This window comes from Cetorhinus maximus, chromosome 27, assembly GCF_964194155.1.
Source record: "Cetorhinus maximus chromosome 27, sCetMax3.hap1.1, whole genome shotgun sequence".
NCBI lineage: Eukaryota > Metazoa > Chordata > Chondrichthyes > Lamniformes > Cetorhinidae > Cetorhinus > Cetorhinus maximus.
In genome coordinates, this window is record NC_135905.1 from 12,368,855 (window position 1) to 12,391,680 (window position 22,826).

A 22,826-nucleotide genomic window follows, 5' to 3' on the forward strand; every position below is an offset into this window, starting at 1 on the left:
GGGCTGGTTGCCAGTCAATTGAACAGGTTTGAAAAGTTTGTACAATCAATGCATTCGCAGTGTTCAAAAGAGAGGGCGTGCAGTTATACGGCTGCTTTCACACTGATGTGGAAGTGCCAGCACTGTTTAGGAGGCATCCAAATACTAGAAAAGACCTGATCTTCCAGGTCTCTCCAGCTTTAATTTCTGACCCATAACCTGCTTCACCTTTGCCAGTGTCCTGGCCCACTGCTAACCCCTCAACCAACAGCACGAAAACAGGTTTTCTGGACATTATTACCTTGTTGTTTATGGGGCCTTAGCTGTGAGCAAATTGGCAACATTGGTTCCTACATTACAACAGTGACCAAACTTCAAAATTACTTCATTGTCAATAAAGTGCTGTGGGAAATTCTGAGGCCATGGTGAAAGGCAGTACATGAATGCAAGTGTTTCCCTATTTGATACGGGGAGGCGGTGGTGTAGTGGTATTGTCACTGGACTAATAATCCAGAGACCCAGGGTAATGCTCTGGGGACCCAGGTTTGAATCCTGTCATGGCAGATGGTGGAATTTGAATTCAATAAAATCTGGGATGAAAAGTCTAATGATGACCATGAAACCATTGTTGTAAAAACCCATCTGGTTCACTAATGCCCTTTAGAGAAGGAAATCTGTTGTCCTTACCTGGTCTACATGTGACTCCAGACCCACAGCAATGTGGTTGACTCTTAAATGTCCTCTGAACAAGGGCAATTAGGGATGGGCAATAAAGGTTGGCCTAGCCAGCGATGCCCACATCCCCTGAATGAATTAAAAAATTAGGTATCAGTTTAAGTACGACTGAATACTTCCCTTTGACTTTAAAGATTTTTTTTTTTGCTGGGGTTTTTTGTCAGAGAAGCAAATGTCTGTTGGGAATTTGAGAGTGCCACCTGGGAGATACAGTTAGCCGGGAAAGAATAGTAAAGATTCCAATTGTAGATCGATGCCCTGAGTTTCCTTTGGAAGGTGAGAACATTGACGGTTAAAGCTGTGTTGAAAGGTGCGAGTGTGATGGGTTAGTTGTGTGTGCCTCCAGTCGCCTGCAATCCAATGTTGAATGGTCAACCAAAATTACAGTTCTGCAAAGAATGTCGTTATATTTAGAAGGATAAATTTTGTGAGGCTGGCACGGAGGCTCAGTTAGCGGGAGCACAGATCAGAGACTCAGATGGCGGAAGTTGTCACTCTTGATTTTCTGGTGGACTCTGCATCTGATTCTCTGGTCTTCCGTCCCACTGAAATCCATTATCTCGTGTTATTTACAATACACAACTAATGACATGGAATCACACGTTTGTGTTTGTCTTTATGAAGGTTTGCTCCAGATCCTGTGCTTGTCCATCCAGGTGCTATTTGTGTCATGATAGACCTACTACCAAATATAAACTGTGAAGAAACCCCTCAGGTACCCATCAAGCTTTCATTGTTATGTGTATGATCGTAATTGAGAGTGAAATATGTTTACCTTGTATGACTGTTCAGGACGATCTACTGTTTGCGTTCATTCATAACGCTTGAGAGATAGTTATGCTGAGTTTCTGTGCTGTAACAGCCCTATTTACAAAAAGGGAACACACCTCAGGATACATTGACTTTGGCAGGGTACAGGACATATTCACCAAAATGATGCCAGGGCTTTAAAGGTTAAATAATGAGGCCAGATTACATAACCCTGATTTTTTATCACCTTGAGTAAAAAAGGATAAAGGCTGATCGAACTGATGTGTGGAAACTCAAAAAGGGATTCGATAGGATGGATACAGAAAAAGAGGGAATCCAGAATAATGCGCAAACTCGGTATTCTTGCTAGGCTATTCAGGAGTCAAAACAGGAAACACTTTTTCACATAAAGAGTAGCCGAAATTTGGAACCTCTCTTCCAAAAGAGTGTGGTTGCGGGATCAGTTGAAGATTTCAATAATGACGTGGACAGATTTGTATTCAGTCAGGGTATAGGAATAAAGGTGAGTGATTGGAGGTGAAGTGCAAATCAACAACAATCTGATAGAATCTGTTGGAGGGGCTGAAGGGCCTACTCCTGTTGCTATGCCATGGCCTGCTATCATCCACCTAGATCATTACATTATTTTATAAATTAGAGACCTAACTTCTCAATTTTTAGGTGTAACAGTTTGATTTGGTACCCAGGCATTATTTAATACTGTGGGTGGAATTTTCCCTCCTGGGTCTAAGCCCCACGGCAGGGGTTGGGCCAGGGAGTGTTTCCCGCCACAGAGGCAGCTGGGAATTCGCGCAGTATCGCACAACCCTGGCCTCATTAAATATGCGACGCTTACTGGTGGGTTTTGAAACGCTTCCCGTGGCGGGGCGGGCTGGGTGGTCCACACTCCACCATCATATCCAGGCGCCATTTTTAAAAGGAGTCCAGACTTAACTGATCCACCGTCGGAGAAAGAAGGTGGACCTCCAGGAACACTCTGAAGCTGGAAGATGGACCTCCTCGAAGACACTGAAACCAGAACACCCACCTGATTGATGCTCCCTCCACCCACTGCTGCACCTTCCAGGGTCTATGATCACTGAAGGCCTCTGTCCCAAATTCCAGAGGCAGCTCTTACTTCAGGTAAGTGCTGACATGTACGTGACACGTTGGTCCAGACATGTTCTGGAACGATGTGATTTCCCGCTGGTGGTGCGGACGATTGGGTTTTGCTGGGTGGGGGGTGGGGGGCTGATTTCAGTCAGGCCTTCGCCTACATCCCATTAGCGGGATGCAAATTGGCTTCACGTCAACCTCCGGTGGGAATTGCGATTCACCACGATGAGCGGGAGTGAAAGACCCCACCTTCTTTTCACTCCGACATGAAGCAAATTTTTTGAGCTCCTGCCTCATTGTCCTCCCCCCACCCGCCATTAAATCTGGCATAGGGGGACTGGAAAATTCAGCCCTGTGTCTTTGAACCCATTGACAGAATTTGTTTCATGTCTTTGTAGCTGTTCATGGGAAAAGCCGCGCAAGTGGCCCATGTCACCCTGCTTTGAATAAGAATCACTAAACCAAAAAGGCAACTGTGGTTTTATATAATGAACTGTTTATTTAGTATGTAAATCCATCAAAGAATCCTAAAATCCACCTTTGTTGAGCTATATTTAAAGAAGCACTCCAGGAGAGTGTCTTACAATGCCACAATTAAAGAGGTGCTTCACACCAAACAGATTTTTAAATGGTGGTTTATCGGTGCTAAACATGACAAATATCAGTTTGATTCTGATGTGGTATAAATCCCCCTTTTCCATCATTCAACTGGTTTTAAGTGGGCTGAACCACCATGAAATAATGTTAAGTGCTACTCTTCCTGGCCCCTTGCTGATATTTATTTCCTGGTGGGGTGAGCTGGGGTTGAGGAAGAGGGTGCAAGACAGCTGGTGGGAATTCACCACAATATCCCACATCTCAACGTATTTGCAACCTCTGAGTCCTGTAGTGGATATACAAGTGGCGGACCAGTGACATGGGTTAGTGAGTTGCTGACTGGGATCAGGTTTGATGTGATTTTTTTGTTATTCTTTCACAGGCTGTGGGCATCGCTGGCTAGGCCAGGGTTTAATACCCATCCTTAATTGCCCTTGAGAAGGTGGTGGTGAGCCACCTCCTTCTTGAGCCCCTGCAGTCTGTGTGGTGTAGGTAAACCCAACAGCGCTGTTGGAAAGGGAGTCCCAGGATTTTGGCCCAGCCACAGTGAAGGAACGGCGATATAGTTTACACACAATTTGTCTGGTTTACTTTCTGTGAATCAGTAGCCCCTGCTGCGTGACCATTTTGTATAACTTAAGGTCCATTCATCCAAGCCAGTATGGAGCTAAATCAAAGCGAGTGCCAATCAGAGAAGGGCTACAACACTGTAATGCCAATTTACTGACCAGTCCTCCCTCGGTCAGTTGGGTCAGTGAACTTACTGTTAGCTCCATGTACACAACTGAAATATTTTAATGTATTTTCTTTTATTTGTTTCCTCAGATGCACTGTTCCTCTGTGAAGTGGGACAGATTGCGACTGATGATTGCATCAACGTTTTTAACATATTTGGCACATGCTGGGTGGTGCCAAACAGTGGCCACTTGCGGCAAGTGCAGATCATTGAGCATAAGCCACTGGTCTGGGCCATCATATCTTTCATGCACGTAAATACAGCTGGCCAAAATAATACTTGACATACGGAACGTACAATTGGCCCCTTCCCATTGGTTGAGGCTGTGCTGAGAGAGTGGGCAGTGGGGTAGGAAATGTGAGGAAGATGCTATTCTGTGACATCGTTGTGAAATAATTCAGGGTGGGTCACTATGCAAAAATGGCAGTATAAATCGGAGTAGAGAGGGGTCAGGTCAGTGATCTGACTTCACAGTGCACCAATAGGATATGATGTAAGATCAACATGAATGCGCAGAGCATCTATACGCTGCTCCACAAGTTTATTGACATACTTGTGCAATACACACCTGCTCTAATTTGACATTTTTAAAAGTAGCTTTCTCATGCATTTGTGCAGTTAATATTTTGTGTAGTGTTAATTTTAGGTTTCATTTGAATATTAATTTAAATGTACTTTTTTTTTTAAAAAGCGCATTCACATAGGGTAAGGCACAATGGGATATTTGGTACTCCCAAGTCTTCCCTATACTTTGCTTTATGAGCCATGACAGCTTTACCTTCTGCCCTCTACAGCAATCCCTGGAGCTGCAATATGCAGTGGCTGATTACGTTCTGTCGCTAGTCAGATCAGAAAGGAACCGCCAGGCCATGAGTGGATCGGGACTTCTGACCATCCTAGTGAGTCGCTGCAAGGAGGCACTGGCTGATAGTGGCGACCCGCTACACTTGCCCCTCATCAGGATTTTCGAGAAGCTGGCTTGCCAGGCGATTGATCCGCCAATTCTGAGGTATGGTTATGCGTGCGCTCTCACTCTGGTACAACTAGCAAAGCCTTTTTCAATATTGTATTATGCCTTCAGTTGCCTAAGCCCTAAGCTCTGGAATTCCCTCCCCCTACACCTCTCTAACTCCCTTCCTTTCCTTAGGAATCTCCCTAAAACCTATCTCATTCACCAAGTTATTGGTCACCCATCCTAATATCTCTGTGCGGCTTGGTGTCAAATTTTATTCAATAACACTCCTGTTAAGCACCTTGGGATGCTTTACTATGTTAAAGGGCCTAAACAAATGCATGTTGTTGAAATTATCACAGCATTTTTACAGTGCAGAAAGAGACCATCTGGCCCATTGAGTCTGCACTGACTCTCTGAAAGACCATTCCACCTAGTCCCACTCCCCTGTCTTATCCCCGTAACCTTGCACATTCTCTCTTTTCAGGTAGCAATTCAATTCCCTTTTGAATACCTTGATTGAACCTGCCTCCACCACCCTCCCATGAAGTTCATTCCAGCATTCAACCACCCTCTGGATGTAAAAGCTTTTCCTCACATCACTTCTACTCCTTTTGCCAATTATTTTGAACTTGTGCCCTCTAGCTCTTGATGCTCTCTTGAGTGGGAACAATTTCTCACTTTTTACCCTGTCCAAACTCCTCAGAATCTTGTTTGCCTCTATCCAGCCTCCTCTCAGCCTTCTTTTCTCCAAGGAAAACAGTCCCAGCCTCTCCAATCTATCCTCATAGCTACAGTTCTTCATCCCGGGAATCATTCTTGTGAATCTCCTCTGTACTCTCTCCAATGCCTTCACATCCTTCCTCAGGCATGGCGCCCAGAACTGGCAGTGCTCCAGATGAAGCCTAACTAATGGCTTACATAAGTTCAACATGATCTCCTTACTCTTGTACTCAATGTCTCTATTAATAAAGCCTAAGAATACTATATGCTTTATTAACTGCTCTCTCAACATACCCTGCCACCTTCAGTGACCTATGTACGTGTCCACCAAGGTCCCTCTGTTCCTGCACCTCCTTTAGAGGCTCTCCCTTTATTTTGTACTGTGTCATCATATATTTCCTACCAAAATGAATTACCTCACACTTCTCCGCATTGAACTTCATCTGCCACTTGTCTGCCCAATCCACCAACATGTCTATGTCCTTTTGAAGTTCAAGGCTATCCCCATCACAGTTGACAACATTTTCAATCTTTGTATCATATGCAAATTTTGAAATTATGCCCTGCACACCACTGTCTAGGTCATTAATACATATCAGGAAGAGCAAGGGTCCCAACACTGACCCCTGAGGAACTCCACTACAAACCTTCCTCCAATCTGATAAGCAACTATTTATCATTACTCTCTGTTTTCTGTCACTCAGCCAATTTCTTATCCAAGTACCTGCTTTCCCTTTTATTCCATGACCTAGAATTTTGCCCAGAAGTCTGTTGTGTGACACTGTATCAAATGCCTTTTAAAACTTCATATACACCACATCAATAGTGTTTCCTTTATCAACCTTCCCTGTTACCTCCTCAGAAAACTCCAGCAAGTTAGCTAAACATGATTTTCCCTTGATGAATCCATGCTGGCTTTCCTTAATTATCCTGCACTTGTCTAAGTGATTATTGATTTCATCCTGTACGATAGTTTCCAGAGGTTTCCCCACCATTGAGGTCAAACTGACTGGTCCGTAGTTGTCGGCTTTATCCTTTCACCCCTTTTTGAACAAGGATGTAACATTCACAGTTTTCCAGTCCTCTGGCACCTCCCCTGTGTCTAAGGAAGACTGGGAGATTATCACTAGTGCCTTTGCAATTTCCACTCTCACTTTCCTCAGCACCCTTGGATGCATCCCATCCGGTCCTGGTACCTTATGTATTTTAAGTAAAGATAGCCTTTCCAATACCTCCTTCCTCTCGAATCAAAGTTCTTCTAGTGTACCAGGTACTTCCTCTCTCACCTTGGCCTAGGTAGCAAGTTCTTCCTTTGTAAAAACAGATACAAAGTACTCGTTCAACACCTCCGCTATTTCTCCAACCTCCACATGCAAGTCCCCTTTTTGCCCCTAATTGGCCCTACTCTTTCTTTTATCACCTTTTTATTATTTACATGCTTATAGAAGACCTTGGGATTCCATTTTATGTTAGCTGCCAGAGAATTGCTCTTATTAAAACCTGCTGCTTATGTCAGTTTCTTACAATGAAATGGCAATTTTACTGGGGCAGTGTGCTTGTAAGGCAAAGAGGTGTTGTAAATATTAATGTCAGTGATAAATTTTACAGTTGAGTGCAAGAATCTCTTGCTCTTTTGGCACGGTGCTGGTTCCCTCATCCAGAGCCTTGTCAATTCCAACCCAGCTCCACTGATGGTTACAATTTTTGGAAACTATCAGCATCCTGCAGGGTTACCATTGACCAGGAACTGAACTGGACCAGCCATATAAATATTGTGGCTACTAGAGCAGGTTAGAGGCTGGGAATCCTGCAGCGAGTAACTCACCTCCTGATTTTCTAAAGCCCATCCACCATCTCCAAGGCACAAGTCAGGAGTGTGATGGAATACTCTCCACTTGCCTGGATGAGTGCAGCTCCCACAACACTCAAGAAGCTTGACACCATCCAGGATAAAGCAACTCGCTTGATTGGCACCCCACCCACCACCTTAAACATTCACTCCCTCCACCACAGACGCACAGTGGCAGCAGTGTGTACCATCTACAAGATGCACTGCAGGAACTCACCAAGGTTCCTGCGACGGCACCTTCTAAACCTGTGACTTCCAACCACCTAGAATGACAAGGGCAGCAGATACATGAGAACACCACCACCGGGAAAGTTCCCCTTCAAGTCCTGAATTGGAGTTATATTGCCGTTCCTTCACTGTCACTGGGTCAAAATCCTGGAACTCCCTCCCTAACAGTGCCATAGGTGTGCTGACACCACACGGACTGCAGCGGTTCAAGAAGGCGGCTCACCACCACCTTCCTCAGGGGCAATTAGGGATGGGCAATAAATGCTGGCCCAGCCAGCGAAGCCCACATTCCATGAATGCATTTAAAACAAAGACTGGCCCAGGTCTCTTGCTGATTATGTTACTTCCTGATAGTGAAAGAGTAATCAGTGGAGAAGCAGGAGGACTCTGATGCCCATGTACTCTCTATCCTTGTGTCCCTGGGCAATATTTTCCCTGGCCATCATTACAATGCTGTTTGTGTGTTGGAGTTTTCTGTGCATAAGTTGCCTACGGCTTTCCTACACTACAACTTTGTTCCAAAGAAGAGTCAAGTTGGACTTGAAATGCTGATTCTTTTTCTCTCTCCACAGATGCTGCCCTACCTGCTGAGTTTTTCCTGCATTTTCTGTTTTTAGTTCTGATTTCCAGCAGCCTTTGCTTTTGTATTTGATAAGAAGAAGTATTGTTGCTTCCTAATTCTGACAGTTGTGGCGACAAAAGTTTTGCGTTTACATAACACCTTACCACATCCCTCGGAAAATCTTAAAATGCTTCTGGCGCCACTGGATTTCTTCGAAGCCCAGCGGCCGAAACCCAAGGAAACAGGTTAGCCATTTAGTGCACAGCAAGATCCCACAAGTGGGAATAATCAGCTAATCTAGTTTAGCTGGGGTTTGCTGTGGGAGGAATTTTGGCCAGGAACCCGGGGGAGCTTCCCGCCTATCTTCCAATCCCAACGGGACCCCTGAGGTGTGCCTGAACCAGCCATGCCAGGCAGTTGAAAGAAGTTTTAGCTCAACGCCTCACTGGAAGAATGAGGCATTTTAAGTTTTCAGGAAACTGTTAACTTTCATGAAATTGCCAGAAAGCCGGCCTCCAAAAGAGGTTCAGCCTCAATAACACAGGCCTATTGGACAAGAGCTCGGATGTGGGATTAATTGGATACAAAGAGCTGGCATGCACATGATGGGCTGAATGGCCTCCTTTTGTGCTGTATCCGCGTGCTATGTTTCTGTGATTCTACTGCCTTCTGATTTACAATTCACAGACAGTTCTTGCGCCTTGGTGAGCCCTTGAATTGTAGAGTTGGAAAGACCCAAATGTGTGACTCATCTGGTAGACATCAGACCGATCTTTCCTGCCGGCAGATTGGTCCCAGAGGTAAGCACATGACAGTGGGGGGGGTAACAATGACAGGAGCCGGAACATTCCAAGTGTTGTGAGGAATGGTGGCTCCTCTTAAATTGGTACCAGGTCAGCACTGTGCAGACATGATATTCAGTTATCTCATTTGTTATTTACTCTCAAAGCCTGACTCTTGTAGAGTTAGCATGTCGGCTGACAAAAAGTGTTGCATCTGAGAATAAACACCTTTCAGCTGAACTTTACAGCTAACAAAGGTCTTTTAAATTTTAAATTTTTAACAATTGTCTTTTAAAAGAGGATATATCTTTTTTATCCCCCTTTTTTATCCTTTTTCCCCTACCATTGCCCCTCCTCCAACCCCACCCACCACAAAAAGGCCACCCGGTACTTATTCCATGTTGTTCTTTCAGTCGTGCTGACCCTTGTTCTGCCATTAACACCTGCTGCTTTCTTACCTTTATGCCACTTTCAGCACCTTCTATTGTCTTCACCACGACCATTAACACTCCCTTTGTCTTGCGCTCATGACATCTTTGTCAATCTCTCCTAGGCCCCAACTGTCGCTGACCTTCTATCCTGCTTTACCTGCTCCACTGCCCGCTAAGCAGTATAAATTCCAAACCATTTCTACTTCTATTTGGCTCAGAAGAAGAGCTGTGGTGACTCGAAACACCGGGCAGGATTTTCCCTTCGCCGGGCGAGCGGGCCTGGGAGCAGCAGCGAAACGGACTGCGGCCAGCGACCGGGCCCTGACCGTGACTTCACGTTGGCTGGTCAGTTAACGGGCGACCGAAAGATCACGAGAGTGCGCGATGAGGTCGGGGTGCTCGGCCAACGTCGTCGTGCGTGATTTTGCACCCGATCGGGTCGGTCCTGTGCTCGCCCGACAAACATAAAATCCTGCCCATTGCTCCTATCTCTGCAGATGCCGTCAACCCTGCTGAGTTTTTCCCAGCATTTTCTGCTTTTATTTTTTATTTCATATTTGCAGCATCCGCAGTATTTTGCTTTTGTCTTAGGCTATACCTTTCACCTTTTTTTCACCATTGGCTTTAGCTCTTTGAGATCACTCATCTGTTTCTCGTGTTTCAGTCACTTATTTCAAATGGCCAGATAATGAAAATTATTTTTACTGCTGAGTCCCTAATTTACTGTTCTCAGGAAAAAATGCTTGTATTTTTATCATGCCCTTTGTGAAGCTTACAGAATACTGAAAGGCCTGGATAGAGTGGACGTGGGGACGAGGTTTCCATTAGTAGGAGAGACTAGGACCCGAGGGCACAGCCTCAGAGTAAAGGGAAGACCTTTTAGAACAGAGATGAGGAGAAACCTCTTTAGCCAGAGAGTGGTGAATGTATGCAATTCATTGCCACAGAAGGCTGTGGAGGCCAGGTCATTGAGTGTATTTAAGACCGAGATAGACAGGTTCTTGATTGGTAAGGGGATCAAAGGTTCCGGGGAGAAGGCGGGAGAATGGGGTTGAGAAACTTATCAGCCATGGTAGAATGGCGGAGCAGACTCGATGGGCCGAATGGCCTAATTTCTGCTTCTATGTCTTATGGTCTTATCAGGATGCTCCCTAAGCACTTTGCAACCAATGAAGTGCATTTGAAGTGTAGTTGCTATTGTGACGTAGGGAACTTGGCAGCCAATTTACCCACAGGAAGCTCCCAGAGACAACAATGAGAAAAATTGCTGGATCATTTGTTTTGGACGTTGGTTGAGAGTTAAGGTTAAGAATGGGAGGTGAAAGTACAAAATGTAAAGATGGAGCTTACTTGAACAAGCTTAATAAAGTGCATTATCATTAAGCAAAAATGATCCATGTTGTATAATTAGAATTCATGCCAAATAGCAGTGGCTTATACAAATATATATCTTGACCGGCAGAACGCATTCCTTCATGTACAAAGTGCTCATGGGTTCAATTTGTTAGGTTTATTTTTTTTTCCGCTCGGTTTATTTGATTGTTCTTCCTCCTTGCGCTGAATCAGCCAACATTTTCACGATGCAAATAATGAACAGGATTAAATTTTAAAACCCCTGTTGCAGGTTGAAATGAAAGCTGTTTGAGGACAGGTGCCTGCAAATCAGGAACCGCGCAAATAATCTTTTCAGCAGAATAGACTTGTTCAAAGGCCCAGATTTCTTTACCACCTGAATGTTAGCAGCAATTGTCATACCTGCATTCTTCAACAATTCATTTCAATTTTTGTCAAATGTAATGAAATTTATTCATTTTAAACATTAAGTAAAGGCAGATTATAGATTTCTCAATCATGCAAATGCATGGAAAATAAAAATCAATTTCTATTGACTTACATATTGAATAACAGCAGCTTTGTCTTCACTGGCCAGTCTGTTAGTTATCAGTAATAATTGACTTGGTAACTGCTCATTAATTCATGTTTCTAGCTTACTTGTTTAAATGCATTTAAAACGGTTAATTTAAGTGAGGTCGATGAGTACATTCTATTGCAAACAGTGTTCGAATCTTAATGCATAGCCTTCTTCTTCTGTTTCAGAGACAGACTCGGGGTGGAGAGGAAACTCCGCCCGGAGAGGGTCACTTGTTGCAAAGAACAGACCAATATGGGGATTCAGTTTATCCCACCTGTCAAGACATAATGCAATACCATGGCATCGTGTCATGAGCTTAGTCTCCATGATGTCTTCTCGGAGTTTCCACCCAACCAAATCATCCACTGCGCCCTCCTTTGTAGAGTTTGACATGTCCATCGTTGGCTATGGGTATGAAACATAGATACAAATCACTAAGAACATAGCCAGTATGGCAGTGATCACCGTCTAACACGGCTAACAGATATAACTCCGGTAAAAGTGTGTTCACCTGCGAGAGGTGCTGCTTGGCACGTATATAATTAAATAAAAGCCTAAAGTCAAAATTGAAGTTGGCAAACCACAGAATCTTTATGGTGCAGGAGGCCCATCGAGGCTGCACTGGCTTTCTGAAAGAGCGTTCTACCTAGTCCTACCTAGTCCCCTGCTTTATCCCCGTAACCTTGCACATTCTCCCTTTTCAGATAGCCACCCAATTGCTTTTCGATTGGCGAATAAAGAATTAGGAAGGAGGGGCAAACGTGAAACGTGATCAGTGAAGAAATTGAGGATGAGCTGAGCGACTTGATGTTGAAGGACTATAAAGAAAAGATTTATATAGTGCTTTTCGCTTCCCAAAGAGCTACACACCAAATGAAGCACTTTTGAAATGGAGTCGCTGTTTTTAAGTGGGGAAACACGGAACCAATTGACACACAGCAAGGTCCCACAAACAGCAATAATAACCTGTTTCAACGGTGTTGACTGAGGGATAAATACTGGCCATGACCAGTCTTTGAATAGCGCCACGGGATCTTTTATATCCTCCTGAAAGAGAAAATAGCGCCTCTGTTTAATGCCCCATCCAAAAGAGCTCTCTCAGTATTGCACAGAAGTGTTAGCATGGATTATGTGCTCAAGCCTCTGGAGTGGGGCTTCAACTGACGACCTTCTGGGTCAGAGGGTGGGGAAGGAGTGTTGTCATTCAGTGAGGGCCGTCAGGAAAATGAATAACCTGGAGGCCTGATTCCTAAAGACAACAGCAAGATGGAACTTTAGTCTGGTGCTGGGTTCGATACTTTTCATCAGTCAGCCAGTTGTGAAATGACAAGTAGCCCAGTGATGGTATTTTGAACCTGGCTTCTGTTCAAGGTCTAGCAGTCCCAGTGTTGTAATTACAGATATTAGCTCCGAGTGTGTGGTGTGTCAGCAGATGGTGGATCCAAAGGAAAGGAGATTAGAGCTGTGATGGTGCCTCGCTGTTTGCGTGCATTGAATTTTCATATTGTGAGAGGAGGATTGCCAATTTTTTGCCAGTCCAAAGCCAGATTGGCGCACGGTATTTAACAATAATGCCGCACATATAAGCAAAGCAAACTGCTTGGGTAGGTGTGAGAATAAAGCAGCCTGCGCCCAGCATTTTAAAAAAAAAACTCATTCTGGGGGTATGGGCATTGCTGGCAGGGATGGCATTTACTGGCCCGCGCTCGTTGACCTTAGAAGATGGTGGTGGACCTCTTTAAACTCCTGCAGTCCATGTAGCAAAGGGGCTCCCACCGCACTGTTGGGTTGGGAGTTCCAGGGTTTTGACCCAGCGATGATGAAGGAGCCATGATTATATTGTCCAAGGCAGGATGGCGTGTGACTTGCAGGGGAGCTCGGAGGTATTGGCCTCGCCATGTCTCTGCTGCCCCCTGCTCTTCTGGTTGAGGGAGGGTTGTAGGTTTGCTGAAGGAGCTTTTAGTGCGTGCATCCTCTAAATAAGCTTCGCTGCCCCATTTGCAAAGTTTCCACAGCAAAGCCTGTGATGGCTATTGCATGTCGGGCTGGCGAAGCTTGTTCAGAGACAGGCCTTATCGACAACGCAATTTACTCCGATTTCTTTCGTTGCCCGTCTAACCTCACGGTTGGCGGACGGGCTAATCGGCCGTTGTATTTTTCATCAAGCCTCATCCACGGGTGGGATGAGATTTCCGTGATGAAATAAAATACCAATAAATTTCTGTGGACAGCATTTTCAGCGGCTAAATTTTCAGGTGATTGATTGTGATGCGTCGATACTTTTTTATCCCCCCCAGCTTTTGAAACCTTCATTTTTGCTTTTTCAGCTCTTCAGCTCCCTGAGGCAGCTCTCTGCCCGGCAGGCCCCGTGCCCACGTTGACGTCATCGCCCGCCCTCTTCCTTGCCCCCACCCCGGCAGCGCTGAGCTTTTCAGCGTGCGCTTCACACCGGCTGGCTGTCTATTGGCCAGCCGGCGTGAAATCGCGCGCGGGGACCGATAGCGGTTGGTGACCCGTTTCCCAGCCGATCCTGGGCCCGCCGATCGGGCCCACCTGCTGAGCTGAAAATTCAGGCCGCAGGGCATCTGAAAGGAGCGACAGAGGCAGAGAGGATGGCACCTTCATGCCCATGTGACATGTTCCTGATGTTACCTATGGTGACTGGGCGGGGGGGTACTTCACCACAAGATGGAAGGAAGGGTGAGAGAGCAACAACTCACGTGGGGTTTTGCACCTCTGCCAGTGGCAGACTGGAGAGCAGGACTAGCTGTTGAGCATGAAGGTACTGGGAAAGTGTGAAGCCCAAGGAGAGCTAAAGAGCAACAAATGTAAAATGAAATTAAATTAGAAGGGGAGAATGATCTCAGATGTTGTCAGTTCTTGACTGCAGGCCTAACTCTCTCTCTGTTTTACTAGGTGCTGTTTATTACCTACACTGGCGACAGTAATGGGGGTTAATGCAGAATCCCCAATTGCTGGTGGGATTGGAGATGGTAAGAAGTTTTCTATATTTTGTTTTCTTGTAATTGCTCTGTTTATATGCTTATTAGCGCAGTGCTAATAGGCATGGCAGAGATTCTTCGGTCAAATCATTTCCCCCGATGACTTTTGTACTTTTTAATTGTTATTGCGAATGGCAGGGGTGGTGTTGAACCTCGGGTCAGGTTGTGTCAGTCCTTGGGCTTGGGGGAAGAGTGTCAGCCCTCGGGGAGGGGAGGAAGGGTTGGGGGGTTGGTGGGGGGACGATGTCGGGCCTTGGGTTGGGGGTGGCGAGTTGTGGATGGTGTCGGGCCTCAGGGGGGGTGGGGGAGAGTGTTGGGCCTGGAGGTGGGGTGGTGTTGGGCCTTGAGGGAAGGGTGGTGGAGAGGGTATCATACCTTGGGTGGGGTCAGGCCTTGGGTTGGCGGGGGGGGTGTTGGGCCTCGGCGGGGTGGGGGTGAGGTCGGGCCTGGGGGCGGGTTTGGGGGTGAGAGTCAGTCCTGTCAGGGTGGGGGAAGTGGAGGGTGTGAGAGGCGGGCCTGGTCAGGCAGAAGTGAAAGAACCCCCGTGGGTTGGGGAATTCCTGTCAGAGGGTGCAGTCCTTTGTGGGGGTAGGCAAGGGGATAGGGGAGACCCCTGGGGGGGTGCTCAGGGGGTGGGGGATGTCCTGTCAGGGCAGAGTCCGGGGGGTGGGAGGAGACCCCCAGGGGGGGTCGGGGTATTGGGAGAGTTCCGTGGTGGGGAGTAGTTGAGGATGTGGGGGGGGAGTCTCATGGGGAGGCCAGTGTGGGTCTGTACAATAGTTACCCAAAAGTTAAAAGAGGCTTTAATTCTTCTAACTTTTTCTGTGTAACTATTGGTTCCAGTCGGAACCATCCGAAGTTTGCGATTTAAATCACATTTTTGGATGGTTCCCAGTGCAGGGAAATTTCCCAGGGAAAGGTTGAAGTTCCGGGCAATGGCTGTGCAAACCTTACCTGTGAACTTCCGAAGGGGATTACCCAGCGCATCTTTGGGGTAGCCTCCCTCAATACGACACCCTGGAGCTCCGAGGTTATGGGCCAATAACATGGTAGAAGATGACTGCAGCACACGACTGAGCAGATGGAGCCTTGGTGCCAACACCACATGACAGACATGCAGGAGGAGCGTGGCACATACCACCCACCGCCTTTACCCGCTCTGAGAAGCTGAGCAAGAATGCAAAACAGGCTTTACTGGTTTGACTTCTGCTTTCCTGACCTGGCTTCCTTCTTGCTCTTAGGTTGCCGGGGGTTTCCACCACCTGCTGGCTTCACGTACTCCACGTGGTTCACCATCGTCAGCTTCAGTTCTGCTTTCGAAGCTCATCCCATTCGCTTTCTCACACTCTTCCGCCACACTTCGAAGATAGAGGAAGATTTCACTTGTTTGTCGATCAGAATTTCAGCACCGGAGAAGCAGTTGGTCATTTCCACTCAGGAGGAAGTGTTTGAACCCTTGGGTAACCCTTGATTATAATGGTGAAATCAGTGAATTTGTAATTGGTGTCAGAAGGTTGCCATTCTGTCCCTTAGCAGTTCTGTTAGCTACTCAACTAGTAAATGCTTTTCTTACTGTAGAAGCCAACTATGTAGTGAAGGAAGATCCCATGTTTGATCTGCAGTTAGTCTCAATCAGGGTAGTGAGAGCACGGCTGCAATAGGCATCAGTTGCCCTGTATTGAGGAGGGGTAGTTGGACAAGGGCTGTTGCCCCTCATCACTATCCAGTGGCCTAGCTTGCTGGGAAGTGTAAAGGGCAACCCGGAAGGATAAAACAGTTCAGACCTGTACTCTTTATTTCCCAGCTTTTACTGTTTTTTTTCATTCTGGGAAGGCTATGACCCTATGGTTAAGAAGCCTGGTAATGTGCACAAACCAGGCTTACAGATAAGAAATACCATGGAAGGAAAATATTGGATGGTATGGGAGTGGAAGCTCATGGAACTGTACAAAGTTGCAAAGTATTCATAACACAGAAACAGGCCAACTGGTCCAGGCCAGCACTTATGTTCCACAATAGCCTCCTCCCAGCCATCTTCACTGAACCCCTTTCTCCCTCATATAGCTTGTCCTTGAATGCATCTATGCTGTTCACCTCCCCTACTTCCTTTGGTAGATACTGAGTTCCACATTCTAACCACTCTTTGGTTAAATAAGCTTTTCTTGACTTCCCCATTAGATTTACTAGTGACCATCCTAGTTCAGGTCTAACAACAAGTGGAAACGCTCTTTCTATGTCCACGTTATCAAACACTTTCGCAACCTTGAAGCTCTCCATCAAGTCCTCAGTCTTCCCTTTTCTAGAGAAAGAGCCCCAATCTGTTCAAGCTATCTTGATAGGCGTAACCACTCAGCTCTGCTATCATTCTAGTGAATCTTTTTTACACTTTCTCCAGTAGCTCAGCAAGTTTTCAGTAGGGGGAGAGGCATCCCTTTACTGTAGCAAGAATTATGCCAAGTGACATAGAGTAATTAGTAGCCCTCCTGAAATATTTAAACTTTTCCCACTTCAATATTATTCTATTCAGCGCAATCATGCGTAGATGTGTAAATAATTTACGGTTTTAATTTTACTCAGGATTTTGGGAACTAGAGTGCTGAGACTTCAGTTTATTTTTCATTCCTTAATTCAGTGACACGCAATGTTGCCTAACGATGTGGGTGGGAGACAGGAGGGTCTGGCAGCTCAAGATGAGCAAACTGATACATAGTAAGATCCACTCCTGCACTCTGCACCCTCATTTGGGCTCGCACATACATTCTTACAAAATAGGAATGAAGCATACTTGCTAGAGGCACATCAACCATATATTCATGTGGAGGAAACAGCGATGGTACTTATTTTTTAATGTCTAGACAGAAGTATGGTCAGTGCAGTGTTGAAATGAGCTGCCATTTGCCACACTGTATCAAAGGAAGAAAGAAAGATTTGCATTTATATAGTGCCTTTCACAACATCGGGGTCAAGCCACATCACCAGCCAACGAAGTACTTTTGAAGTGTATTCACTGTTGTAAATGTAGGAAACATGGCAGATAATTGGCACAGAGCTATGTCTCGCTAAGAGCGATGAGGTAAATAGATAAGCAACATTCTAGCTACATTGTCAGTTCTTAGATTACTAGATATATAAATATTGCAAACTCACGAAGCCTTTATGAAGATACCGAAGCAATTGTTTTCATTGTGTGTTGAATTGGAGGCTCGCCAACTTCTTTCTCGTCTTCAAGCGACTTGACCTGTTGACCTCTTTTGCTCACATAATTGATGCTATTTATGACTTGTGGGTTTAATGTGGAATTGCAGAATTTCCGTGGTGCTTGTGTAGTGATAAGCAATAAACCAGAGAAATCATTGCCATGCTCCCAAATAAAGAAAAACAAGCCTCTGTCTATGGAGGTGTGGATACACGTGGACTTACACAGGGGTTGAAATGATAGCAAAGTGGGGCTTGAATGCAGCTGAGACAGTGAGAACCTCCATGAGGAAGCTAACCTGGAGTGGCAGCCCTCAGCTTAAAGTGATAATAGATGCTGTGTTCAACATGCAGGGAATCAGCACTAACTTGCTGTTACCTCTTGAGAGTAAAAATTAGACACTCATTACCTGCCTGTCTGACAATGTTTCAGCTCTGCCTGCCCGTCCCTGTGCCTGGAGTTGGTGCCAATGGCATTTGCCTCCAAGACATCACCCAACTCCCTGTTGTCAGGTACTTAGAGATACCGCAATGGCGCAGGACTCTTCTGTGAAATGTTTGCTTTGCCACACCACGCGTCCCTACAAGTCAAGCACCCTCTGGTTGCCTCCATTTTTGTTGGAGTTCAGAGTGGGGAGACTCCAGATTTACCCCCACTGCCTGTATTTGTCACATTGGGTTTTCTTCGATTCATAATTACCCCGACCCAACATTCGGAGGATAGTCAGCCAACTCTGCTAATGGCGCCCTTCAACTTGCTTCAAGGACATACCCCTGAGAACTACCTGTAAAGGCTTATGTTCCGGTTCCCCTTGCCTTCCCCTGGAGGAAGCTACTCCCTTCACACCGCAGCTCTTTCCAGTGGCATAGCTGAGGCCTGAAACTCAATGGCCAGAATCTTCCGGCGCCCCTGCAGCGCGTTCCCCCATAGCAGGGCCGGCGTTCCACTGAAATCTCCGGTCACATCAGCGAGACCGGAAGACCCTGCCGGCGTGAGAAGATGGAAAATTCCGGCCAATGTGTTGGTTTCCCACGTCCTCCAACACAACATGGTACAGATTGGCCTAAAAAAGCTCCTGATAAGTGATCGGCCCCAGAGAAATGGCTCAAGTTGTTGCTTTCCACCATGTACTTCAACTCTAAATAAAATCTGCTTCCTACCACCACCTGAATAATTATTTTTCTTGGTTAATGTGCACTTCAGATTGGAATGAGTCAAGTCAGACCCAGCAGTCTTCTGCGCTAACCTCTGTTGAGTTCGACGTCTCCAAGTACTTACTTGTCGGTCAGTGGCACCATTTAGCTGTGGTGCTGAGCAAGGACGCTCGAAAGAACACCACCGTGCTGGCATATTTAAACGGGAACCTCGTAGGAACTGCAAAGGTGGGTGATGTGGCTTTTAATTTCGAATGAATGGTAATTTTATAAACGTCCAGTTTCCATTGCAAACACGTATAATTTAGCATTGTAAAAGGCAATCGCTGATTATTTCTCTGGTGAAAGATTCTAATATTCAGACAAAGTAACAGTTTGCGGATGGGTCATTTTGCAGAACTCTTCCCCCAGTATTTCAGAACACTAAAAGTCTCATACTTGCGTCATTTTACTTCTTGCCAGGCTCCACAAATCAAGTTTCAAAAACCTTTTCATGCTAATGGACAATTTTATGCCCTGGTCCCATCTTAGGCAGTTACCCTGTTTCAGTAGAAAGTAGGATTTGTGGGCAGGAATTGTACACCCTGTATAAAATCTTTAATAATATGTATAGATGTGTGGAATACTCCAGGGATGCTTGCTTTAAAGAGGAAGATCATCAAAGTACTCGGTTAGTTAAATACCAATGTACAGGTGTATCTTATACTTGACTAAAGGCCTGAGGAAATGGAAGGGATTTCCCCCATCAGCAAGCGAATAGAAAATCATGAACACATTGTAGTAAACTAGAAGGTAAGGCTTTACCTAACGCTGTGGTATATTGTGAATTCTTTACTGTCATTCTGCCTCCCTGTTAACAGATACAGTACATTCAGACATTTCCAGGAACGCATTTTTCCTTGGATTCGTCAGCTGTCATCGACGTGCATGGAATTATTGGAACCCCCCAGATCTGGAAGCGATGGTCCTCTCTAGTCTGGCGTCTGGGCCCAACGTGCCTGTTTGAAGAGGTGACTCTTCCCGAAACTGTTCAACTCATTTATCAGTTGGGACCAAGCTATCTAGGAAACTTTCAATCTGTTTATTCGCCAGGTAGGTGGATAATATATGGATTCAAAATTCGGATGTACTTCACTTTCTACCTAGAATCTCTTCATTTTGCTTTTGTTTTAAAAAAAAATCATTTCTTATACTACAGGCGATGATTTAGCCAAGATGCCAGTGCCTTCAGTGCTAGTGCCAGAAGAGAAGGTATCCTTTGGTATCAATGTAGCATCATCAGCTGTGATGACCGTTACAGATATAAGAAATAATTATAATGAAGTGGACAGCCGATTAATATCAAGTGAGGTATGTTCACTAATTTGCTTTACAAACTATGCTATGGTTTATCGAATTTAAAATGAGGGGCAACTCATTCAAAAGCAACTATATAATTGGGACCAGAGCTATTTCCATTGGATCAGAGAAGGCTAAGAGAAGATTTAATCGAGTTTTTTTTTTTCAAAAATTTTTGAGGAGGTAGCCTAAAAAGCAAAAAACAAAAACCGATTTCCTTTGGCTGGGGAGCCAGTGATGAGGTATCATCAGTCTAAGATTGTCACTGCGATTGAGAAAAGGCATCAGGAGGAATTTGTTTACACGGTTTCCAGATCATGGGGCTGCTTTGCCACAAGAGACGGTGGAGGCAGAGATTTCCGTATCTTTTAAAGAAGAACTAAGTAACGTTGGAGCAAACAAAGATAAAGGGATATGAGGAAGGAGTAGAACAATGGAACTAGTCTTTTATTTCACCAGCAAAAGGCTGGCGCAGTCTGTTTTTGTGCTGTAAGCATCTATGGTTTGACCTTCCTAGCAGCTGTATAAGGTTATAAAGGTTAAAAAGGACTGAATATCCTATTAACTTTTTTTACCCCTCAAAAATTTCTTTGCTTCTTGGAAGCTGTTTGGAATTATTCAATCCATAAGCCTGCAGCCCTCAGTACTCCTCCTGTTCAGGCCTCTTGCATGTCCGTGATTTTCTTCCCCCACCATTGGCGCTTTGCCTTCAGCTGCCTAGGCCACAAGCACTGGAACTCCTTCCCGAAACCTCTCCATCCTCCTTTACGATGCTTCTTAAAAGCTACCGCTTTGACCAATCTTCTATCCTAATACCCCCTTATGTGGCTCGGTGTCAAATTTTGTTTGAACATTGTTCCTGTGAAGTGCCTGGGGCATGAAAAGCACTCCATAAATGTAAGTTGTTGCTGCTTGGATGCACATATGTGAAGCTTTGCCTTTCCTCATCCTGAAGCAATGGCAACAGACAAAGCCACTGCCGGTCCCTGCTCATATCATGCTCGTGTGTTTGAAAAAAGCAGCTGAAAGGCTGTAGAAAAGTGCTCGTTCTAGGCCCTGATAGGCACCTTCACCGAGGACTCGAGATACTGAAACCTTTCCAAATTTCTGGTATTAATGTTGCAATGTTTCCGTCTCCTTCCATTTGGTGCAGTTGGGAATTTCGTCTCGAGATGATGCAATGCCCATTGTTCTGGCAAAAAATACGGCCAACCATCTCCCAGGTCTCGCCCGGACAATTGGGGCACCAATTGCAAGCTTCTTTGGTAAGAAACATTAATTCATATTAATGCTAAAGAGAATTAATGGGGCAACAGATTGATAGATGTGTGGCAAAGTTAGAAATAACTTTATCAAGTGGACATTCTTCTTGTATAAACTGAGATGATGGGTTCATCAGGCTATTTAACTTTGGGTACCAGCTGTGGCTCAGTTGGTAGGACTCTCCCCCTCTGAGGCAAAAGGTGCCAGGTTCAAGTCCCACACCAGAGCTTGAGCACTGAGGCTGAGACTTCAGTGCAGTACTGAGGGAGTACTGCACTGTCTTTAAGATGAGATGTTAAGTCAAGGCCCTTGGATGAGTTTAAAATGCCCTGTGGCACTATTTTGGAGAAGAGTTAACCCCTGGGTTTCCTGCTCAATAATTATCCCCCAATCAACATCACAAAAGCAGAATATCTGTTGATTGTCACACTGCTGTTTGTATAGCTGGCTGTGTGCAAATTGTTTGCCATGTTTTCCACTTTACAGTAAGCGCCCGCACTTTAAAAAGTCCTTCATTGTTTGTAAAACGCTTTGAGATGTCTGGTGGTCATTGCTATATAAATGCAAGTCTTTCTTTTTTGGGGTGGGACGAGGGGAGTGCAGGGGGAACACATCACGCCTGACATCCGGCCTCTCTCCCTCCTCTCCCATGCCCTTTCCGACATGTCTCATTGGGTAGCAGTCTAAAGAGGGCAGCCTGGGCCAGAAATACTGAGATCAACACGCTCACCTTCACAATCACTACAGTTACAGTTTGGTTAATTTGGAACATATGAGGAACTGGGGGCATCGTTTGATCATTGTGTTTCACTTCCAAGCATTGGGGACTGTTTATTTTTTATCCCATGGGGCTGAATTTCACCCCCTGTCGGGGGAGTTGTGCGGGGATGGGCAGGAGCGAGTGTGAACCCGATCGGCGCCCCCAATCGGGGGCGCGCTGCCATTTTACGTGGGCGGGCGAATTAAGGCCGACCCAGCGCTACCTGTGCGGGCGGTGGGGGGAGGAGAGAGAGTCAGGGCCTGTGCTCTTTCACGCACACGCGAAAACGCGCAGAAATCTCCCTGAGGCACAGAGCTGCCGCGGGAAGATTTGTTTAAGTTGAAAATTTCTAAATAAAGTATTTGAAAACTTTGTCACATGAGCTGGGATATATCAATGATTTTTATTTAAAGAATTTTATTGAATTTTTAAACACCTCATGAAACCTCACCCCGCCCATGGATGAGGTTCCATGAAAAATGCGAAGGCCGCCTGGGCTCTTCGCCTGCCCGACAACCTTAAGGTTGGACGGACAGCTCATTAATTGTTTAAATTAGTTTTTAACAGGCCTGTGACAGTTCGGCGGGCGCGCACCCGACTCAGTTGCGGGCCCGGTGAACTGAAAAGCCCACCCGACGTCACCGCGCGTCATTTGACACGTCGGCGAGCGGGCCCCGCCTCCACTCGTCAACTGGAGATTTCAGCCCATGGTGTGGTTAAACTTGTGTCAACCGTGCCTCAGTGTTAACACTCTTGTCTAC

General features: G+C 45.6%; 1 protein-coding gene across 1 annotated transcript in view; it reads left to right on the plus strand.

The window, feature by feature from the left end:
* wdfy4 (WDFY family member 4) overlaps window positions 1–22,826 on the plus strand; it is a 241,555-nt gene that overhangs the window by 40,259 nt on the left and 178,470 nt on the right. The window contains exons 12-21 of the mRNA XM_078530732.1: window positions 1,339–1,429; window positions 4,708–4,922; window positions 8,915–9,027; window positions 11,538–11,763; window positions 14,269–14,345; window positions 15,596–15,814; window positions 18,754–18,932; window positions 19,565–19,796; window positions 19,903–20,054; window positions 21,196–21,307. Coding sequence (XP_078386858.1) covers window positions 1,339–1,429; window positions 4,708–4,922; window positions 8,915–9,027; window positions 11,538–11,763; window positions 14,269–14,345; window positions 15,596–15,814; window positions 18,754–18,932; window positions 19,565–19,796; window positions 19,903–20,054; window positions 21,196–21,307 — 1,616 coding nt within the window. The remainder of the gene's footprint in view (window positions 1–1,338; window positions 1,430–4,707; window positions 4,923–8,914; window positions 9,028–11,537; window positions 11,764–14,268; window positions 14,346–15,595; window positions 15,815–18,753; window positions 18,933–19,564; window positions 19,797–19,902; window positions 20,055–21,195; window positions 21,308–22,826) is intronic.